The 17392-nt window shown below is 39.6% G+C and overlaps 1 protein-coding gene across 2 annotated transcripts in view; it reads left to right on the forward strand.

Annotated features, from left to right (window-relative positions):
* Positions 1-17392, forward strand: part of SENP7 (SUMO1/sentrin specific peptidase 7) — a 78143-nt gene that overhangs the window by 50660 nt on the left and 10091 nt on the right. For both annotated transcript variants that reach the window (XM_019523720.1, XM_019523721.1), the window contains 9 exons: positions 381-414; positions 1924-2106; positions 2790-3052; positions 4287-4420; positions 6207-6323; positions 8197-8316; positions 9985-10077; positions 13135-13352; positions 13758-13810. In XM_019523720.1, the coding sequence (XP_019379265.1) occupies positions 381-414; positions 1924-2106; positions 2790-3052; positions 4287-4420; positions 6207-6323; positions 8197-8316; positions 9985-10077; positions 13135-13352; positions 13758-13810 (1215 nt within the window). The remainder of the gene's footprint in view (positions 1-380; positions 415-1923; positions 2107-2789; positions 3053-4286; positions 4421-6206; positions 6324-8196; positions 8317-9984; positions 10078-13134; positions 13353-13757; positions 13811-17392) is intronic.

Consider the following 17392-nt stretch of genomic DNA (forward strand, 5'->3'; position numbering starts at 1 on the left):
TGTTCACATCATTAAGTAAGGCTACGTGGAGTTAAGCTTTTGTTTTTGTGTTTAGACCCCTACATAAAGTGATGCAGTTTCTAGAAGAGTTAGGTATTCATAGCTTCTACTGGTTAAATAGAGTTTAGAGATTGCTCAGCACCTTTGTAAATCAGGACACTATTATTAGGTCCTTTAGTATGGATTTAAGAGTCTAACATGAGCCTGCCTTGTCTGAATTTTTTGCCCAAGTTGTCAGAGAAAAGACCAAAATAGTCATTTTTAGTTTATTCAGCTGATTGCATTTGGCAGCGTACAGGAAATAAATGGGGGTTTTAAAATTTGTTTTGAGAAATAATACTAAACACAGACTAATTTTTGTTGTTTTTTTGTCTTTTAAGTTCACTACAAGGTACATTAACATCCCATTTCAAGGTAAGATGCTATATATTACTATATAACCTCTTAATAAATCCATTGCAGGACACTTGAAACATTTCTGTTTTAGCAGTTTTACGTAAGAGTTCAGGTACTGAAAACTTAGTAGCTTTCAATTATTTACTTTTTGTTGCTTATATGCTACAATGAAAGATCCATTATGAATATAGGATCTATATCGTAGCAACAGTTATACCTAATTTTAAATATGCAAGTACTTTCATTGAAATAAGTATGACTACTGAGGTGGTTGAATCTGTGCAGGATTTGGGCCTAAGCAAATGCCAGTTTTGAAATGTTACAGAGTTAAAGAAGATTTCTTAACCAGGGAATCATGAAGTGGTATTTTGGAATTGGGTCATTTTCATGGGTGGATCCAGGATTTTGAGAGGGGATATGTAGATAGTACAACTTCACATATAACATGACACACTTTTCTTCAGGTAAAAAGAAACTAAAAGCTTTACTAATATGCTAGGAGCCTGGGGCTGTATTATTCAGTTGAAGATCAAAGCAAAAATTAACATACCTTTACTGGAGTGTATACTCATTTGCTAGATCATACATTAAGTTTAGAAAACGCAACAAACTAGGCGAAAGCAGCCAAAATATATTGTTTTATTAGTCCTTTAGTCCATTAGAGTTAAATGTATATCTCTCACTCACATTCATAAAAGAAAATTTAGTCTTCTGGAGTATCTTGACAGTGCATTCTTCACTGTTGGTCAGTTCCACACTTGATATAATGTTTGTCTGAGTAACTGTTATCACACCAGAGTTAAGGTTTTTACCTAGGACTGTCTGCAGGGCTGTTAAAGAGAGAGAGAGTGATTACCATGAATGGCTAACAGACACAGCGGAAGAAAGGATAACTTGATTAATGGAATATCTAGACCATTAAAAAGGCTAGAGAGTCATTAGCATCTGAGATTAGCAGGAATCAGACAGATTACCCTCAGACTCCCTCAGCTATGCCTTAATAAAAATGCTGCTTCTCCTTCCAGGCAGCTGCTTTTAAAGTTTAGGTGGAGCAGGAATCAAAGTGGGGTACAACTGTGCTACTGCATCTTCCCTGTATCCTCCCTTGGTCAGTTGTATTAGGTCAACTATTCACAGCTAATAGAGATAAAACTATAGTTTATAAAAAATGTTAGTTTGTCTTTCTTAACTGACTGGTGAGCTGATGGAAAGGAAGTGGATAGATTTACTGATAGAATTCAAGTTTAATATAATTGGCAGAGAATTAATGTAACTGAGGGAAAAAGAAGTTGGGGGGGTTGTTGTTTTTTAATAACCCATGTGTGCACAGCTGTACTTTGGTATCACCTGTTAAAGGTAGACCTCTTGGGTAAGTGAACAATTTATACTTTATACAGGCTGTACAAGTTTGATACAGTGACTTGAATGAAGGCTGCAATTATAGCTTTTAATTTACTAATCTGACTTCCATTTGTTTCAACCTTAATGTGCAATTACTATAGTGAGCGTGTGTCTTGTTTCCTACAGTGGCTTTGAATAAGATCATAGAATTGTCAGTGGATACTGTCCACCTAAGAAAATTTGGCTTGTGGAGGAGTACTGATGACTCTCCCGCTGCAAAGAGTAAAAATCTCATTCTCCTTTGGCTGTCTGCGGACTGTGTGGAACAGATTGAAACCCAACTAGGAATGTCTGTTTCAAGGAAGCCATGTAAGTGTGATAGAACTATCAATGGCCCCTTTTAGACATTTATGAAATTATGGGAGAAGAACCATCACTACAGAAACCTTTTGAGGGAATGATTTAGCTGATGTAAAAGCTTCTGACTCCTGAGTTGCATGAGTGTTGTTACAAGAGAAAGGAAGCCAGTGATGAAGACGTCAGAGACATTCTCTCTCGAGACTAACCTGAGCTTACAATATGGTGACCCACAAATGTAACACCAGACAAGTGTTATTACTGAAACTGTGCTGGCAGTTTGGTCTCTTAAAGTTAAGCACAAACTTAACTCTTAAATGTACTTGGAGAGAAAATATAAAGTAGGCATTGTCTTTTACAAGAAGCATGGGGATTGTGTAATATGAGATGCACAGGAATCTGTGGTCACCTGGGAGTTTTGTTTACGGCTGTCACTGACCTTAAGAATTGTGACATTAATAGGAATTGTGAGTCTAAATTCTCAACATAATTCTAGATATCTTAGTCTAATTTATTTTGAAGTACTTCTGTTTAACAGTAATGCATAAGGGTTTCCAATTAAGCTTTTATGCTTAGCTGCTTTGTAAAGGGGACATTCAGGAATCTGTTCTGGGGTCTTACAGACTACAATTCTTACTTCTGTTTCACCATTCCAGGCTGATCTACATTAATGTTCTGCCCTTTTTCCTTCACAGCCAATTCTGATGAATTCCTATTTCTTGAACTATTACAACCATTAATGGAACAAGAACAAATTAAGCTAAGTGAGTTGATTACAGAAGTGGGCAAGAAAAACCAGGCACCCGATCTCTCTGACTTCTTGTCTTGGAAGCAGGTGTTATCTTTGTTTAAGGACCTGTCCCCTGAAGACAGCTCTTTTATGAAATATCACCATACCTTGTTTCAGCAGCAGTTGCAGAAGGAGAGTGCCTCAGTTCTGCCTGACCCTGTACCTCAGGTTAGTACATGACCATTGCTTGGTTCGTTAGAGCTGCATCACTTGGCATTAGAGAAATCAAGTTAGCTTACCTTGTGCACAGTAAATAAACTATGTAGGTGTACTGTGTAGCTAAAAGTCTATAATGTTTGCTTGTTTATCCCCCTAAATGGAGCAACATATATATGAAATGCTAGATAGTACCCCATGATAGTACATAGGAGGAGAGTTCCAAGAGGCCTTTCACACATCCCCTGGAGCCCACTATCATTATAAGTCCTGAACAGAAACTAACCCATTCCCTCCTACTCCCTCCAGGACTGCAAGTGGCTTCAAGAAAGAATCGAAGGAGATAGATGCTTATAATTCTACCCATTACTGCAATCTCCTGAGCTAGCTAAGCACAATAAAAGGAGGGCACTGCTCACTTTAAGGAACAGTGCATCTTTCCTGTTCCCTGTGGGCTCGGAAGGTCTAGTTCAGACTGTACAGCCCCTCCAGTGATCTTATGGAAATGGGTAGTGGGTTCATTGTACAGCCTGCTCCTAAGATGTACCACTCCAATGCATAAAATTCTCAACAATTAGTTCCAAAATTGGAAAGACATGTTCTAGTCAGTAGCCCTTTGGTACCCAGAGGCAGAGGTTTGCCTGATTTGTGAGACCGGAAAATCCAAGACATCATCTGTTTTGCTCACAGATCTCATACCATCTTTTTTCCAGACATAAGAAATAACTGCTGCTCCCACCAAATCCAGTGGTAACTCAACACATCTGCTGTGGTAGCTCTGTCCTTTTCATCTCCTTTTCTCCACCAAAACTAAGATTAGGGGACCCATGTCACATGACTGACTGACATCTTCAAACTGTCCTGAAGAGATGCGCTTTGTATTAGTGGGAAGTAACTACCACATTTTTTCACATACACACGCCTCCAAATATAATACGCACCTTGCTTTTGAAGGTAACGGTGTGTGTTGTATATGCAAGAAAATCCAGTATTATTATCTGTGGTGTTCTATCTGACTTCTTTAGTTGATCAGTGGTACACATATATAACTTCCAATTCTTGCAAGTGAAAAATTGTGAATTTTGCCAGCCAGCAAATGCAGCTGGTGACAGCATATGTTCCATATTGTAAATGGCTATTCATCAAAAATAGCAGAGTAGATTTGTGCAGGCCATAGGTTTATTATCAGCCTCCTGCAGTGTGCACAGTTGTGTATAAAGATGATTTTTGTTTGTTTTTATGGCAGGAATCTAAAGTAAATGCAACCAAGCCCAACTATGCTCTTTTGCATAAGCAGAATAATGGTCACTATGCCATTTCTCTGTCATCTAAATCAGATGATAAATGGAAAGAAATAAGAGAAACCGGACCTGTTGAGAAGTATGTATGTTCTGTTTAAGTAAGCAGTTACAAAAAGGCCTCTGATTTCTAGAAGAAAAGTACTGGTTTAAGTAATATTTGTAAATTAGTTGGAGATCTCTGCAGAAAAGCTACTGTGGAAAGATTAAATATTTCTATTCTAAATTAACCTAAAATGCATGTGGTTGTAATCTGTGCCAATAAATAAGAAGTAATGTGTGTATATCCCATGTGGGGATTTTAAGATCTTTTAATTAAGAGAGAGAGAATACTTGTATTAAGGGCTCAGTCCCTATCATTGCTAGATTCTCATTGATTTCCTGAGAGTACCATTTGTGTCTAACTCATCCCTTTAACGATGAACTGCTATTATGAAATATGTAAACTGTTCGTCTGCAAAAATGCCAAGTTTGGAGTCACATAACTTATCTCAGGACATTCTTGGAAGAGTATAAAGCAGTTGTAAAATGAAGAAAAAAATATTATGTAATGTAGCAAGATATTAGAGTATATGCCTGGCACTGACACTGCTGCTATACCTATGTTGCTATATCTGTCTCTTACTTCTCCTGCTTTATAATTGCGTGCAAACCAGAAAATGAATAGATTCAGGGTTTTTTCCTCTTATTTTTGGAACTTGTCAGTGTCAGTCACTACGTGTTATTGATTCACATTTTATGTTGTCCTAATACTTGTCATGTCTAAGTAGAAAGACAAACAGAAGCATTGCAGTTTTGGGAATAAAGTATTAACAAAATCCCGAGTGTTTTAATTACAGTTCTTATGAAAGCACATAGATTGAACAAATGTGCTCTCATGCTTTCATTCTTTGAATGTGACCATTTTAATTCTGCATTTCTTATTCCTCTTATTTTATCATTCCTTTGCAACTTATTGCTAAATCCTGCATGTTGTATAGAGCACAAAAGTCTTAGGTATATATTTTGGAATCTTAGAAATGGTTGATATGTTAGCTCAAAAAAAATGAAGAAAGAGGAAGTGACTTGTGAGTTCTTAATAAAGTGGAGATGTAATGGTAACAATGGAGAACAGGGAGCCAGGTTAATTAGACAAGTTGAATAATTCAGCTCTGCTGAGCATGTAAATGCATTTGCCTGAACTAACACAGTCCATAAACACTTGTATCTAGATCAGTGATTCTTAAAGCACTCTGGGGTGCCTTGAGATCTATTCAAGGATGCCATTTGCTTTCACACAATGGTAGTACCACTAGGTGTGCAAACATGATTCCCAAGATAAACCCTGATGGCATTTATACATGTGCTCCAGGAGGGTGGTGGGAGGGGGGAAGGGCTGGTGCTTTAATTAGAAAGGCTGCAAGAGCTGCTCTAATTAAAGCACCTGCAGCATCACACGTATCAGCGTCTCCACACTGAAAAATGGTGGCAGGGACGCTTCATTAATGCTTGTCAAATCAGCTCCAGCTCCATGCTCTGTAATTACAACGTGTCAGAGCAGCCTCTATGCATGTATATAGCTGCCCAGAGTTTTCACATAGAAATGCATAGTGTTAAAAACATTCTGACTTGTTTTGGTCTTTCTGAGCTCTCTACAACAGAAGAATTGCTCTGTTACTTTTTGTGGTCAAAAAGAGTGAAGCCTAAGAGGTAGTATTTTCCAAGAGGCGCCTTTGAATTTAAAAATGTTGAGATTCACTGGTCTAGGTAATGAACATAATTTTCCTTGGCAGTTTTCACCACCTTCTGACTTTCAGCAAATATGAATTCTTTGTCAATTGCCTGTTGGAATCACAGTACATCATGTTAATATCACTTTTGCTTTCCAGTTTGATTGTTTATCCTCCCCCACCTGCCAAAGGAGGACTGGGAGTCACAAAAGAGGATCTTAAGTGTTTAGAGTATGGAGAGTTCCTCAATGATGTCATCATTGACTTCTATCTGAAGTAAGTAATAGAAGGGAATAAATATGTTTCACTCTTGGATGGATTGGGCTTTTTTTATGAGTAGTTAAATAGTTCATGAGCAGTTACAAAAGAGGAAAGAGGTAATCTAGTTGTGGCATGCTCCATCTGCCCCACCATTGCAGCATTCATGATCCATGCCTGATACCTCAAGGTATATAGAAAAAACATTTAAAGGTGTGTCTATGGCCGAATCGCTGGTTCTCTGAATTGGCCGGCATCAAATCTTCAGATTTGGATTCGGCCAAATTGAATTGGACAGTGAGCCGAACCAACAGATCAAATCATTGTCCCTGATTCGGGCCTAATCTGCATCTGAATCGAATACAACCCGTTTTGCACACCCCTACTGGCAGTACAGGACTGCATTGCAGAAGCTGTCAAAAGTTGGATGTTTCAAGAAGCTAGATGCTTAGGAGGCTTGCGGAGAGAGGGAACTGTTGCAGATTTGGACAGGTAGTCTGGCATTGTGAGATAAACATGTTAAGTGGATCAATATAAATAAACTTCTGCATACTCCATTTAACTGCTTAGCTTTAGAAGTGAAGAAAATAGGTTTTGCATTTACCCAGAATATATATTTAACTGTCACATAAACAAGGCTCGGTAAGCAGAGAGTGCCATCAGAGCTGTGGTACTAGTAGCCCCCAAACTTCCTAGTTCACTTCATTTTCAAGGTTTCTCATCACTTTCTGGACTACTGTTGACAGTGGTGGGAAATAGCAGCCATGAAACTATCTTTCTGCCACTACTTTCAAGGCTTCTAATAAATGTCCTTTGACAGCTGCCCCCACTTCTGTGTTTCTGGTGTGGTTAAGCAAAATACAGTTAGTATAATAATATAGACCAGTCAACAGCCTTAATTCCAGCCCATGAAGGTTTAATTTGGAAGGGAGTGTGGGAGGAGAAAATGCCAATTTAAAGGGACCTCATTAAAGTTGTGACTTAAAATCTCCTTGTCTTTGTCCTTACTGTCAAATTTGCCATTCCCTGATGGTGTTTGATATGGGTTTCAGCAGCACCCAGTAAGCAGAGATAGGCACTGAGTAGAGAGGGGTTTGGAGCAGCAAAGGATCAGTGGTTGGGGGTAGGGGATCAGCAATCTGTGGTGATTGCTGGGTCTTAAGTTCCCAGCCCAGTGCCCTAAAAGTTTGCCAACCTCTGAACTGTTACTATTGTAATTAAGATGCAGTTGATAAAGCGCAGCGTGTAGACAGTGGGGATGAAAGATGATAGTCATTTAAGCAGTTTTTGCATTCAGTTGATATTCACATAACTGATGTTTCCTACAAAGTAAGTAACAGGCAACAAATGGGGACCGGCATTGTGCTATGCAGTTAAGTAACTTATGCACATACCTGGTATAGATGTAAGCAAAGCAGCAAAATAATTAACATATTGATCATTTAACTTGTAACTTTGAGGTTTCTTAATGAATAACCCATTGAGGTGAATGGTATGATTTACACTACTGACCTTTTGTTTCACACACTACAAACTCTGGAAGGTAACACTGTATTGGTGTTCATATTTCAAATGTTCAAGCTCATCTTAATTATGTTTCTAGTTCTTGCAACTATTTAAAAAAAGTTGACTCTGGAGCACAAATCTCAAGGCTATGTAGCTGTGTTCATATTAACTGCTTGGTGTGTACATATTACAATGATGGCTATCTATACACATACGTAAAATTACACAGAAAATTTTGGTATGGTTAGCAGCTGTGTGAAGGTAACTGGCTTCTAGGTTAAAGTAGCAGTGGTGTCCTTTAATTTTTATAAATGATGATTTTTTTCAGGGAGAACGTGGCTTTTACACAGGAAGTAAATATTTGCCTTTTTCATTTCTTTTCTAGATACCTTTTATTGGAGAAAGCACCAAAGCATCTTGCTGAGCGCTCACATGTTTTTAGTAGCTTCTTCTATAAGTGCCTGACCAGGAGAGAGAAAAACTCTGAGAGAGATCCAAAGCTTTCGTAAGTTTATTTGCAGATGCCATAACATTACTGGTCCAAACTAAACTATTTGTTACGTATACACACAAGTACTGAAGGAGGTGGTCTTAATTTAGGGATTGACGTGGGAAGGGAGGACAGGAATGATAGGATGTCATACAACACAAATTCATAATGAAGCAGTATTCAAAGACTGGTGCTCTTCCTGGATCCCTCATACTTTCCATAAAGTGTCCTTTGGCTTGTAGCATTCCAAATGCTTTTAGGTCTTCCAGATATGTTGTCAGAAACAATATAGGATAGTAGTCTTTTAATTAAAGTTTTTCTGTGATTAGGGTTTGATATGAATACAAACTAATATAGAACTGTTACTGACTCTCTTTTTATTTGAATCTGGATTTTGGGCAATTTTCTTCACTACATTTTCATTCCCATTCTACCGAACATTCATGCAAGTGTACAGGGAGAGGGGACGTCTTTGGGGTTTGTATTGTTCTTTTTTTGAAGTGTAGGCTTAGCACATGTAGCACTGTTTCTTATTTATGAAGCTTACATGGTGATCACAGATTGCTGTCCTGTTTTATGTAAGTGGAATGACTCATTTTGCATTGGTTGACTTCATTAGTTGTGCACCATTCTTAGGAGTCCCTGCTTGGCTTCTGTGTAGTGGTATTCACTCCCAGCACCCATTCATATGGGCAAGTCTGTGGGTGGCAAGGTCGCCACGTAGTGGTGGCAGAAACTGGCTGGGATGATGTAGTTGGGGATGGTCCTGCTTTGAGCCGGGGGTTGGGCTGGATGACCACCTGAGGTCCCTTCCAGCCCTAATTTTTTATGAGACTATGCCTTTTCCCCTGTAGGTGCATGTGTACCACATGTACACCAAAATTGGAAGGTTTCACTAGCAGCGCTGGTTGCGTTGCCGCACACCCCCTTGGTAACCTTGGGCTCCTATACACATGTAGGGAGCCTGCTCCAATGCACTCTTCCAGTGTGTTGGAGCATGGAAAATAACACTCTCCAGCAGCCCCCAGTGTCATGTGTATCAGCATCCCTGTGCTGAAAAATGACAGTGGGGTGCCTTAAACTAAAGCTGGTTCAGTGAGCTTTAGTTCAAAGTGCCCTACCACCATTTTTCAGTGCAGGGGCACTGATGCACATGACACTCTCTGGGTGCTCTTAATTAGCATGGCTGTCAGAGCTACACTAATTAAACACCCCTTGTGCCTTCAGCCAAGGCTATGGAAGATGGAGTTCTCCTGTGTCTTGCTCTAATTCCTTCTTGCCACAGGATAGTCTTTTTCTGTTAACAGCTATTGCTCCCTTTTCACTATGAATAGTTAGTAAGTAGGTTAAGAGGACTTTTTTTATTCCCAAACAAATTTTTATTTTGTTACTTAGGGTCTTGGAGTGCTTCATATGAGGCCATCATATTCAGAAGGTCCTCCTCTTGGGGTAGCTGTGACTACAAGTAGTGCCCATGCCTGCTACTTTATTGGCCTACAGAAAGGACCTAGAAAAAATTGAAGCATTTGTTACTCTGCCTTTGAGTCTGTCTGATCTCTGAGTCTCCCTTCTTTAACTGGAGAGGGAGAATGTTTTTGCTTAGGCATAGGAAGCTGTAGAGTTGGCAACCATGTCATAGTACTTAATCCAAAGAAAAAACAATAATAATTGTTTTATTCTCAGGGCAGCACAGAGAAGACACAGAAGAGTAAAAACATGGACTCGTCATATAAACATCTTTACTAAAGATTATATCTTTGTTCCTGTGAATGAGGAGTAAGTATGACCCGCACACTTTTGAAACTGATTTGTTGAGGACCATTTTCTGGGACTTAAAAATTCATAGGCTTGAAATTTGCTCTGATTAAAAGTCTGAAATACCTGAAGGCCTGAACCATTTCCACAAAAAAAAAGAATACTGGACCAATGAACCAGTGAATACAATAGAATCCAGTTACTTGTGAGCCATCAGCAGTAGAAACCAATGTCACTAGAAAAGCTGGAGAATCTTGCTTCTTAGAAATGAGTGTATTTTGTGCCTATCAAGATAAAGATTCACCATTTCCAGTATATCAAGGACAATCTCTGGCACATCAGAACATTAGATAAAAGGTCATAATTGGTGCCATAATCCAAATGGGATGGTTTTTAGGTCTCATTATCTGTCAGGGCTAGAATGCCTCTGGTTGATCAGTACAAACACTTGCAGGGCTGTTAAAGCTTTTCCAAGGACTCATTCTGACTTAACTGCTCAGGAAAAATAGATTCTGATTTAAAAATTAAATAACGATCAGTCTTAATCATTGTGATGAGCAAATAATTTAAAGTCCCTCAAAAATGTCATTTACAAGAAGAAGGGCATGCAAAAAGATATTTCTTTGTCTCCAATAAACTCTGTTTTGTGGACCTTTGCTTAACCAAAGAGTAGATTTGATTTTATTTCTTTAAAAGTTCCATATAAACTTCTCTGTTCTTTCCAAGCAACTTCCTGTAGAATGTAATACATAATATTCATAGTAGCAGAGTCAGTGCTAGTGGATAGGCTTGATTCTCCATTTACTTTGGATGCATGTACCCACCATTCTGCATACAGAGCAGCTGCAAAATGATGTCATATAAATATCAGGTTGGGAGCATACCATATTCCAGATTTTATCCATTATTTTGTTGTCCTGTGGGGCCAGGCCAACTCTCAGGATCTTAAAATTGTGCTGTTAGATGGGAGGGTGTGACAATTGTATGTGTGTACGTACGTACACACACACACACACACACACACACACACACACACACACGATTACCAGTCTAAGCACATGCACGCCTATCCCCAATTCAAGCGCATACACACTATACACACCAAAAGTTAGACAAAATCAGCTGCCAATACCCACGCACCCAATACACATACATGGATCACTAATTCGTATATCTCGCACACAATTATATATAATTTGCCAGTTCACACCACGCACCTAAACATACACACTGGTGAGTTCCTTACTTGGGTGGTATGGTGTATATGTATGTGCTTGGAGTACCTAGGGTGCTTGGTGACTATGGGAGGGGGAATTGAGGGTCAAAGATTTCCTTAAGGAGGGGAAGGAGGAAGATGGAGAGTGAAAGTGCCAGGAGTGAAAGTTGCTGGGGCCGGGATTAGAACCAGCAGACTGGAGGGGAAGCTGGGGTTACTTAAGGTCAAGTGGCCCCGGGGTTACTTGAGGTCACTGGGGCATGGGGTTACTTAGGGTTAATGTACCCTGGGGTTACTTGGGGTCACCTGGTGCTGGGGTGGAAGCAAGGGAAAAAGCCTGGTGGCAAGGAGGAGACGGCCAGGAGACAGAGAGACAGAAAGATGGGAGATGGGGCTGGAAACTAAGGCAGAAAGCTGGGAGATAGCTAGGAAATCAAGGAGGAGGGTCAGGAGGTCAAAAAGACAAAAGCCCAACTCGGGGTTTCAAAATAACAGGTTTATTAAACAGACAACACCCTATACAGCCCCACAAAGTTATTGGTTCCCACACACACACACATACGCACACAATTATGTACACACTCACACAATGGTAGCAGGAGAGAAAAAGGCCTGGTGGAGCGATTGAAGTCAGGGTGTGTAGAGACAGAGTCCAGATCTTTTGCTTGGGGAAGGAAGGTGGGTGATAGCTACCTATCCTGGGCTGTGAGTTGATCCTTGATGGCCAGTCAGGGTCTTCTCCAGCAAGGTGTTGTCCTGAGGGGGTTGCCGGCAGGGCCTCTGGGTGGATAGGTGGTGTGGTGCTGGTCCAGATAGAGGGGGCATCCCACTTGGTGTGTCTTCACTGCCTCCTTTTAGGATCATAGAAGGTCTGCTTCTATAGTGGCAGGGGCATACCCAGGCAAGGGTCAGCCCCTGGTGTACTGAGCATGTGCACTCCAGGCTTGGACATGCAGTTTCAGGTGTCTGTTAATGGCTGGTTTCTGCAGCAGTCTTTGTCTTCCAAATCTTAAGCCAGGGAGGGTCAAAGCAGGGTGATGGTTGGGTCATTGAGCTGATGGTCCAGTCATTGAGTTGATTATTCAGTAGAGGCCTGCTACCATTGTATCTCAAGCACCCTCATTCATCCCCATTCATTCAGGAACCAATTTGCATGAGATTGGTTAGACATGAGTCATAGGTTACACCCAGGCAGAAGACACAAGATGGAGGCTTGACATACAAAATGGAAACTTGACATTACTTATGCTAACTTACGCATGGAGGCCTAAATCATATAGTATCAATTAAAAAAAAAAACAGTAAAAATTGGTAAAACAGTATAAACATAATAATTATACAATATAAAACGGTGGATGAAAGAAGGAGAGAGGAAAAAAAAACTTGCCACAAAAATGCTAAAGCTTATCTCATGTCTTAGCTCACTCTGTCTTAGCTTACTCATACTTATCTATAGGGAATAGAGAGGAAGAGAAAAAGTGAGAAGTAGTTGGGGAAGGGAGGGAATGCATTTCCAAAGAAAAACAAAAAGAAAAACAGGGTTTTGCTACAATTTGATCCCTGCTCTTGATTGTCTGAGTAGGTGAGGGATGTTTGAAAATGAGAATCAGGCAGGAAAAATGCATGACAAAGAATAGGTGAGAATTTTTTGTGCAGCTGTGGCGAGGTTCAAATGTAGAAATATGTTATGAGGATTTGTATGTGATTGTATCCTTATAAATGAACATAGTAATGGTCGGAACTGATAAACAACTACCCTGTGGTCTCTATCACTTCACTGTTACAAAAGCTTTCTACAACTCTCTTGTATAGAATGCTGACCTTCCTGCCTTCTCCCCCCCCCACTTTCATTCTATGGACAGGTCTCATTGGTACCTTGCAGTTATTTGCTTTCCTGGGTTGGAAGCAGCTGTGTATGAAGATTGTCCGAACCAGTGCCTCCTGCAGCCCCAGATTAAGCACTCTCTACTTCGTTCAAAAAAAGAGACAGAGGCTGTTAGAACCAGTACAGTCCTGGTCTTTGGTGATAACTTTAAGGATGAAGAGGAACTGGATCTAAACAGCAGTCTGCATTTGAAAGGTAGTCATAAATAGACATAATGGTAATGAAATTCTTACAGAGCTTCAGCCAAGAGTGAATTCTTAAAATGAGCTACATATGTTAGCAAAGAAAGTGCAATTCAGCACAAAACTGGTGTAATGGATTTTCTGGTGCAGTTGATTTTGCAGATTACCATACATTGTAAAGCTTATTAGGGACAACATTGTGTCCTTGCACATAAATGCAAATGGAATTTGAAATCAAAGGCATAATGTGTCTACATGAATGTCATAGTAGTCATAGTATGTCTACTACTGGGATCTAGTTCTCATCAATGTTGATTTTAAAAAGTTGATCCCCACAAAGACCAAGACATTCAAATATTGCATAATTCAAACAGATTATACTTTCTTTTAACAACTTTCATTTATTGTCTCATGCCAGATGGTGATCAGCCTACTACTTTGTTCTCTGCCTTGGATTCAAATCATTCCAAAGTAAGTGTCTTTATATACTGATAGAGGACTGTGAAGTCTTTATGAATCTTACTTACTTTACTATTGTTCTTTGCAAAGTAGGTTGATTGCAAAAACATGTGCATTATATGTAGTGAATAGAGAAATAACTTCTACTAATACTTTTAATAGATAAAACCTAGAACTTCTGGGGAGTCTAAAATACAGACAGGAATACCACACCACAGTAAAGAACAAGCTTCAATCTTTAGAAGGTTGTTCTATGAATGTTACAGAGAATGTTTATACTGAATGAGCGGCTATTAGAGATACAGAAAAGAAAGCTACCAAACAAGACAGGAAGAACTGATATAAGGATTAAGGAATTATTAGATTAAGGCTGTTGGAAAACTTTTGAGGTTTGTTGTGCAGCAAGAAAGTATTTATCTGTTTCCAATTAGGTTGCTTTTGGTGTCTTTGGGCAATATGCCTTGTAGTTGTGCAGCAAGGTTGATTGTGTAGTTTTAGGAATAGTTTGGACAAGGAAGGAAAACATGAAACAATTTTTTATATAGCAACAGCTCTGGTGGACAGGACACATAGTAAGTAGAGACATACCTAAATTGGGTTCTTCATGGCCCGCTTGCAGTATGCAGAGCCACTTTCATGGGCAATTCATGGTGGCCCTGCTCCTTGCTGCTGATTTTAACCAGGAGGTCCTGGCTGGTGGACAGCTGCCCTTTATTCAGCTCCACCCCTCACCGCTGATTGATGGAGAGGCCCTGGTTGGGGAGGAGGTACAAGGAGCCAACCACCCTCTTGGCTGCCCTTGTTCATGCCACTCTGCCAACCGGTACCTTCCTCCTCCCCCACTGGGCTGTGAGGCCAGGCGGGAGTGGCCATGAGGACTGCTGGCTCACACTGGGGACCCTGCATTTTATTTTTAGTAATTTTTTTTTCCAGGTGATTCCACAGGAAATTGCAGCAAATGCCAATTTTCATGGCAACTGTGGAAACCACTGTTTTTCACAGTTTCTATGAAAATCGTGAAAGCACCATTTAATTAGGTCCCTAATCATGAGGATACCTGACATCACTCTTGAAACAGGTCCTATACTCCCAGTTTGCTGATGGTCACCACTCCAGAGGTGGGCAAAAGAAGAAGTTCAAGGACACCTTGAAGGCCAATCTGAAGAAATGTGACATTAATATCAGTACTTGGGGAACTTGAGCTCTGAATTGCTCCCTGTGGCACCATGATGTATGACAAGGTATTGGTCATTTAGAGCAAACTCACCTCAATATAGAAGCAGCTGGCTGAGGGAGACAAAGGGAAAGAATCAACATTACCAAGAGCCACTCCTTCCCAGAACTATATGCCATGTGTGCCAGGTCAAATATGGATTTTGGATTGGCTTCTTCAGCCATCTCTGGACTCAACAATGACTCCCCTATCTAGTGGAAGACTGTTCTCCTCATATAGGGGGACTGCCAATGACAGCAAGGAGAGAAGGACTTGTATGGGATGATTTGGATATGGCTGATCCTACCCTGAGAAAGGGGTTAGATTAAATGATCTCCAGGTGTCCCTTCCAGACCTACGTTTCTACAATTGTATGAACTGCCATCTGTCTTATATTGAGGAATCTGATAAAACCAAAAGAGGAACAAAGCATCTGATGTATCACCACAAGAGAGTATATATAGGGGTTGGTGGAGAAAATGAAGCAGAATAGAAGCACTGAAAGCATGGAAGTGATCTACACAAGTATCAGTGTATTTGGGAAAAGAATACCTTATATGAATGAGTCTTGTAAAGGATGGAACTTGAAGACTTTTGATTATAAGAGTTTACAGAAAGATGGAGAGAGTATTTTAATGAACTGCTTAATGGTGGAATTGATAAAAGTGGGCAGTGAACAGCTATTTTTCCAGACACCTTGTCATTTGTGGAATAACTAGATTTTGAAGAGTTCTAAGAGGCAAACAGAATAGCAACTTCTCCTCATTCCTCCACACATACAAAACACCAGGTATTTGAAAATGTTCCCAGTGTATGTTAAAAGCAAGAGGTGATAAGCTATGTCAAAGATTTCACAGGCTAACTTTGTCAGTTTAGAGGTTTGAAAAAATGTGAAACAAATGAAGAGGCATTCGCATGTCCAATTTTACAGAGAGAGACGCGCACGCACACACACAATGCATTGTAAAAACTCTTGTGTCATCTCATTCTTCGATATAGAATCCCTTTTTTGGTACTTTTATATCAACTTATCCCTTACACAGAGGAAAAATTAGAATATGTGTGTCTCAGAAAAAAGCATCAGATATTTTGCATCAGATATTTTTAATGTGTCAAATACTTCAGAAGAGAGGGGAATATAACAAGAAGTCCTCTGAATCGCAAAGAAATAATTTAGAATTCCTGATGTAATTACTATGATGGTACAACTGTGTTGTGGGCAGTTCAGAAATTAGAGTCCCTGGGGAGTGAAATATCTTCCCTGTTTGACATCTGGAAGTAGGGGGTGGAGGTTGTAAAATATTCTTTAATATGGACATGGGTCAAGTGTAGCAGTATCAGTAAAATTTTCCAGGCGAGGTGAATTTTAATGTCATGCACCATTTTTTTTGATGGCTTGCTTTATTTATTTGGCTGTCATAGAAGCAAAGGAGGTAGAAGAAATGTTAGGCAAAGAAGATATGGTACAGAAGGCAAAGATTTGAAGGAAGTGGCCAGAAAAATGGCACCTAAGATTAATTAAAATCAAATACATGATTGCAAGATTATGAGAGGATCTTGGATAAGCCATTGATAAGCATCAGTAACAAGTGAGGAAGTCTAAATTCCTAGGAGCATTAATTACTAACGACTGTTTGATGAGGGAGAAAATTACAGTTGAGAGTGGGAATATGTCGTATTTTTGTCAGAAATTTTTTTAGCTCCAAATAATTTTTGAGAAGAGACTGTGGTTAAAATAAATAAGGCCATTATACAAATTTTTATATAGATATACCACCAAAGCATATACTAAGTAGGAAGAAACACAGAAGAATACTTTTAAAAAATAAAGAATTGAGATAAGGGTTTGTGCCATTAAAGAAAAATATTTTGGGAAGTTTTAAGAAGGAACTACAGTTGATCCGTGAAGAACAAAGTAGTGAAACGTAGAATAATGTCATTAAATTCCAGTGACTTCAGTGGACAGAGCATTGTGGGTAGGGAGATGGAAGAAGGGTAAGCTACATGTCTCTTGTAAGGCCATTCCAGCAGTGTTTGATCTCGTGATTGACCAAGGGGAAGATGGGGGGGATAATACCAAGCAAGACCAAAGAGCTCTTAATGTAAATGACTGGCAACTGACCCTTAACAGAAGGTGTTGTAGGCAGGTTGTCTGTGGACAAAGCACCCTTACAATCTGTAGAACCAAGGAATTGTTGTTACAGGAATACATTTAATAGCTGGACCTTGTAAAACTTCAGTGTAGTTGAGTGTGTTTGTTTTCTCCACTGATGAATAAAGTATAATTTATTCATTATGAATACAATGAAGAGCAGAAAAAAATATTTTGTTTTCAGGCTAGATTTTCATGAGAGTTTTTTTTTGGGGGGGGGGGGGGGGGG

Source organism: Gavialis gangeticus, unplaced genomic scaffold (genome assembly GCF_001723915.1).
Source record: "Gavialis gangeticus isolate Ggan-Ray unplaced genomic scaffold, GavGan_comp1, whole genome shotgun sequence".
Taxonomy (NCBI): Eukaryota; Metazoa; Chordata; order Crocodylia; family Gavialidae; genus Gavialis; species Gavialis gangeticus.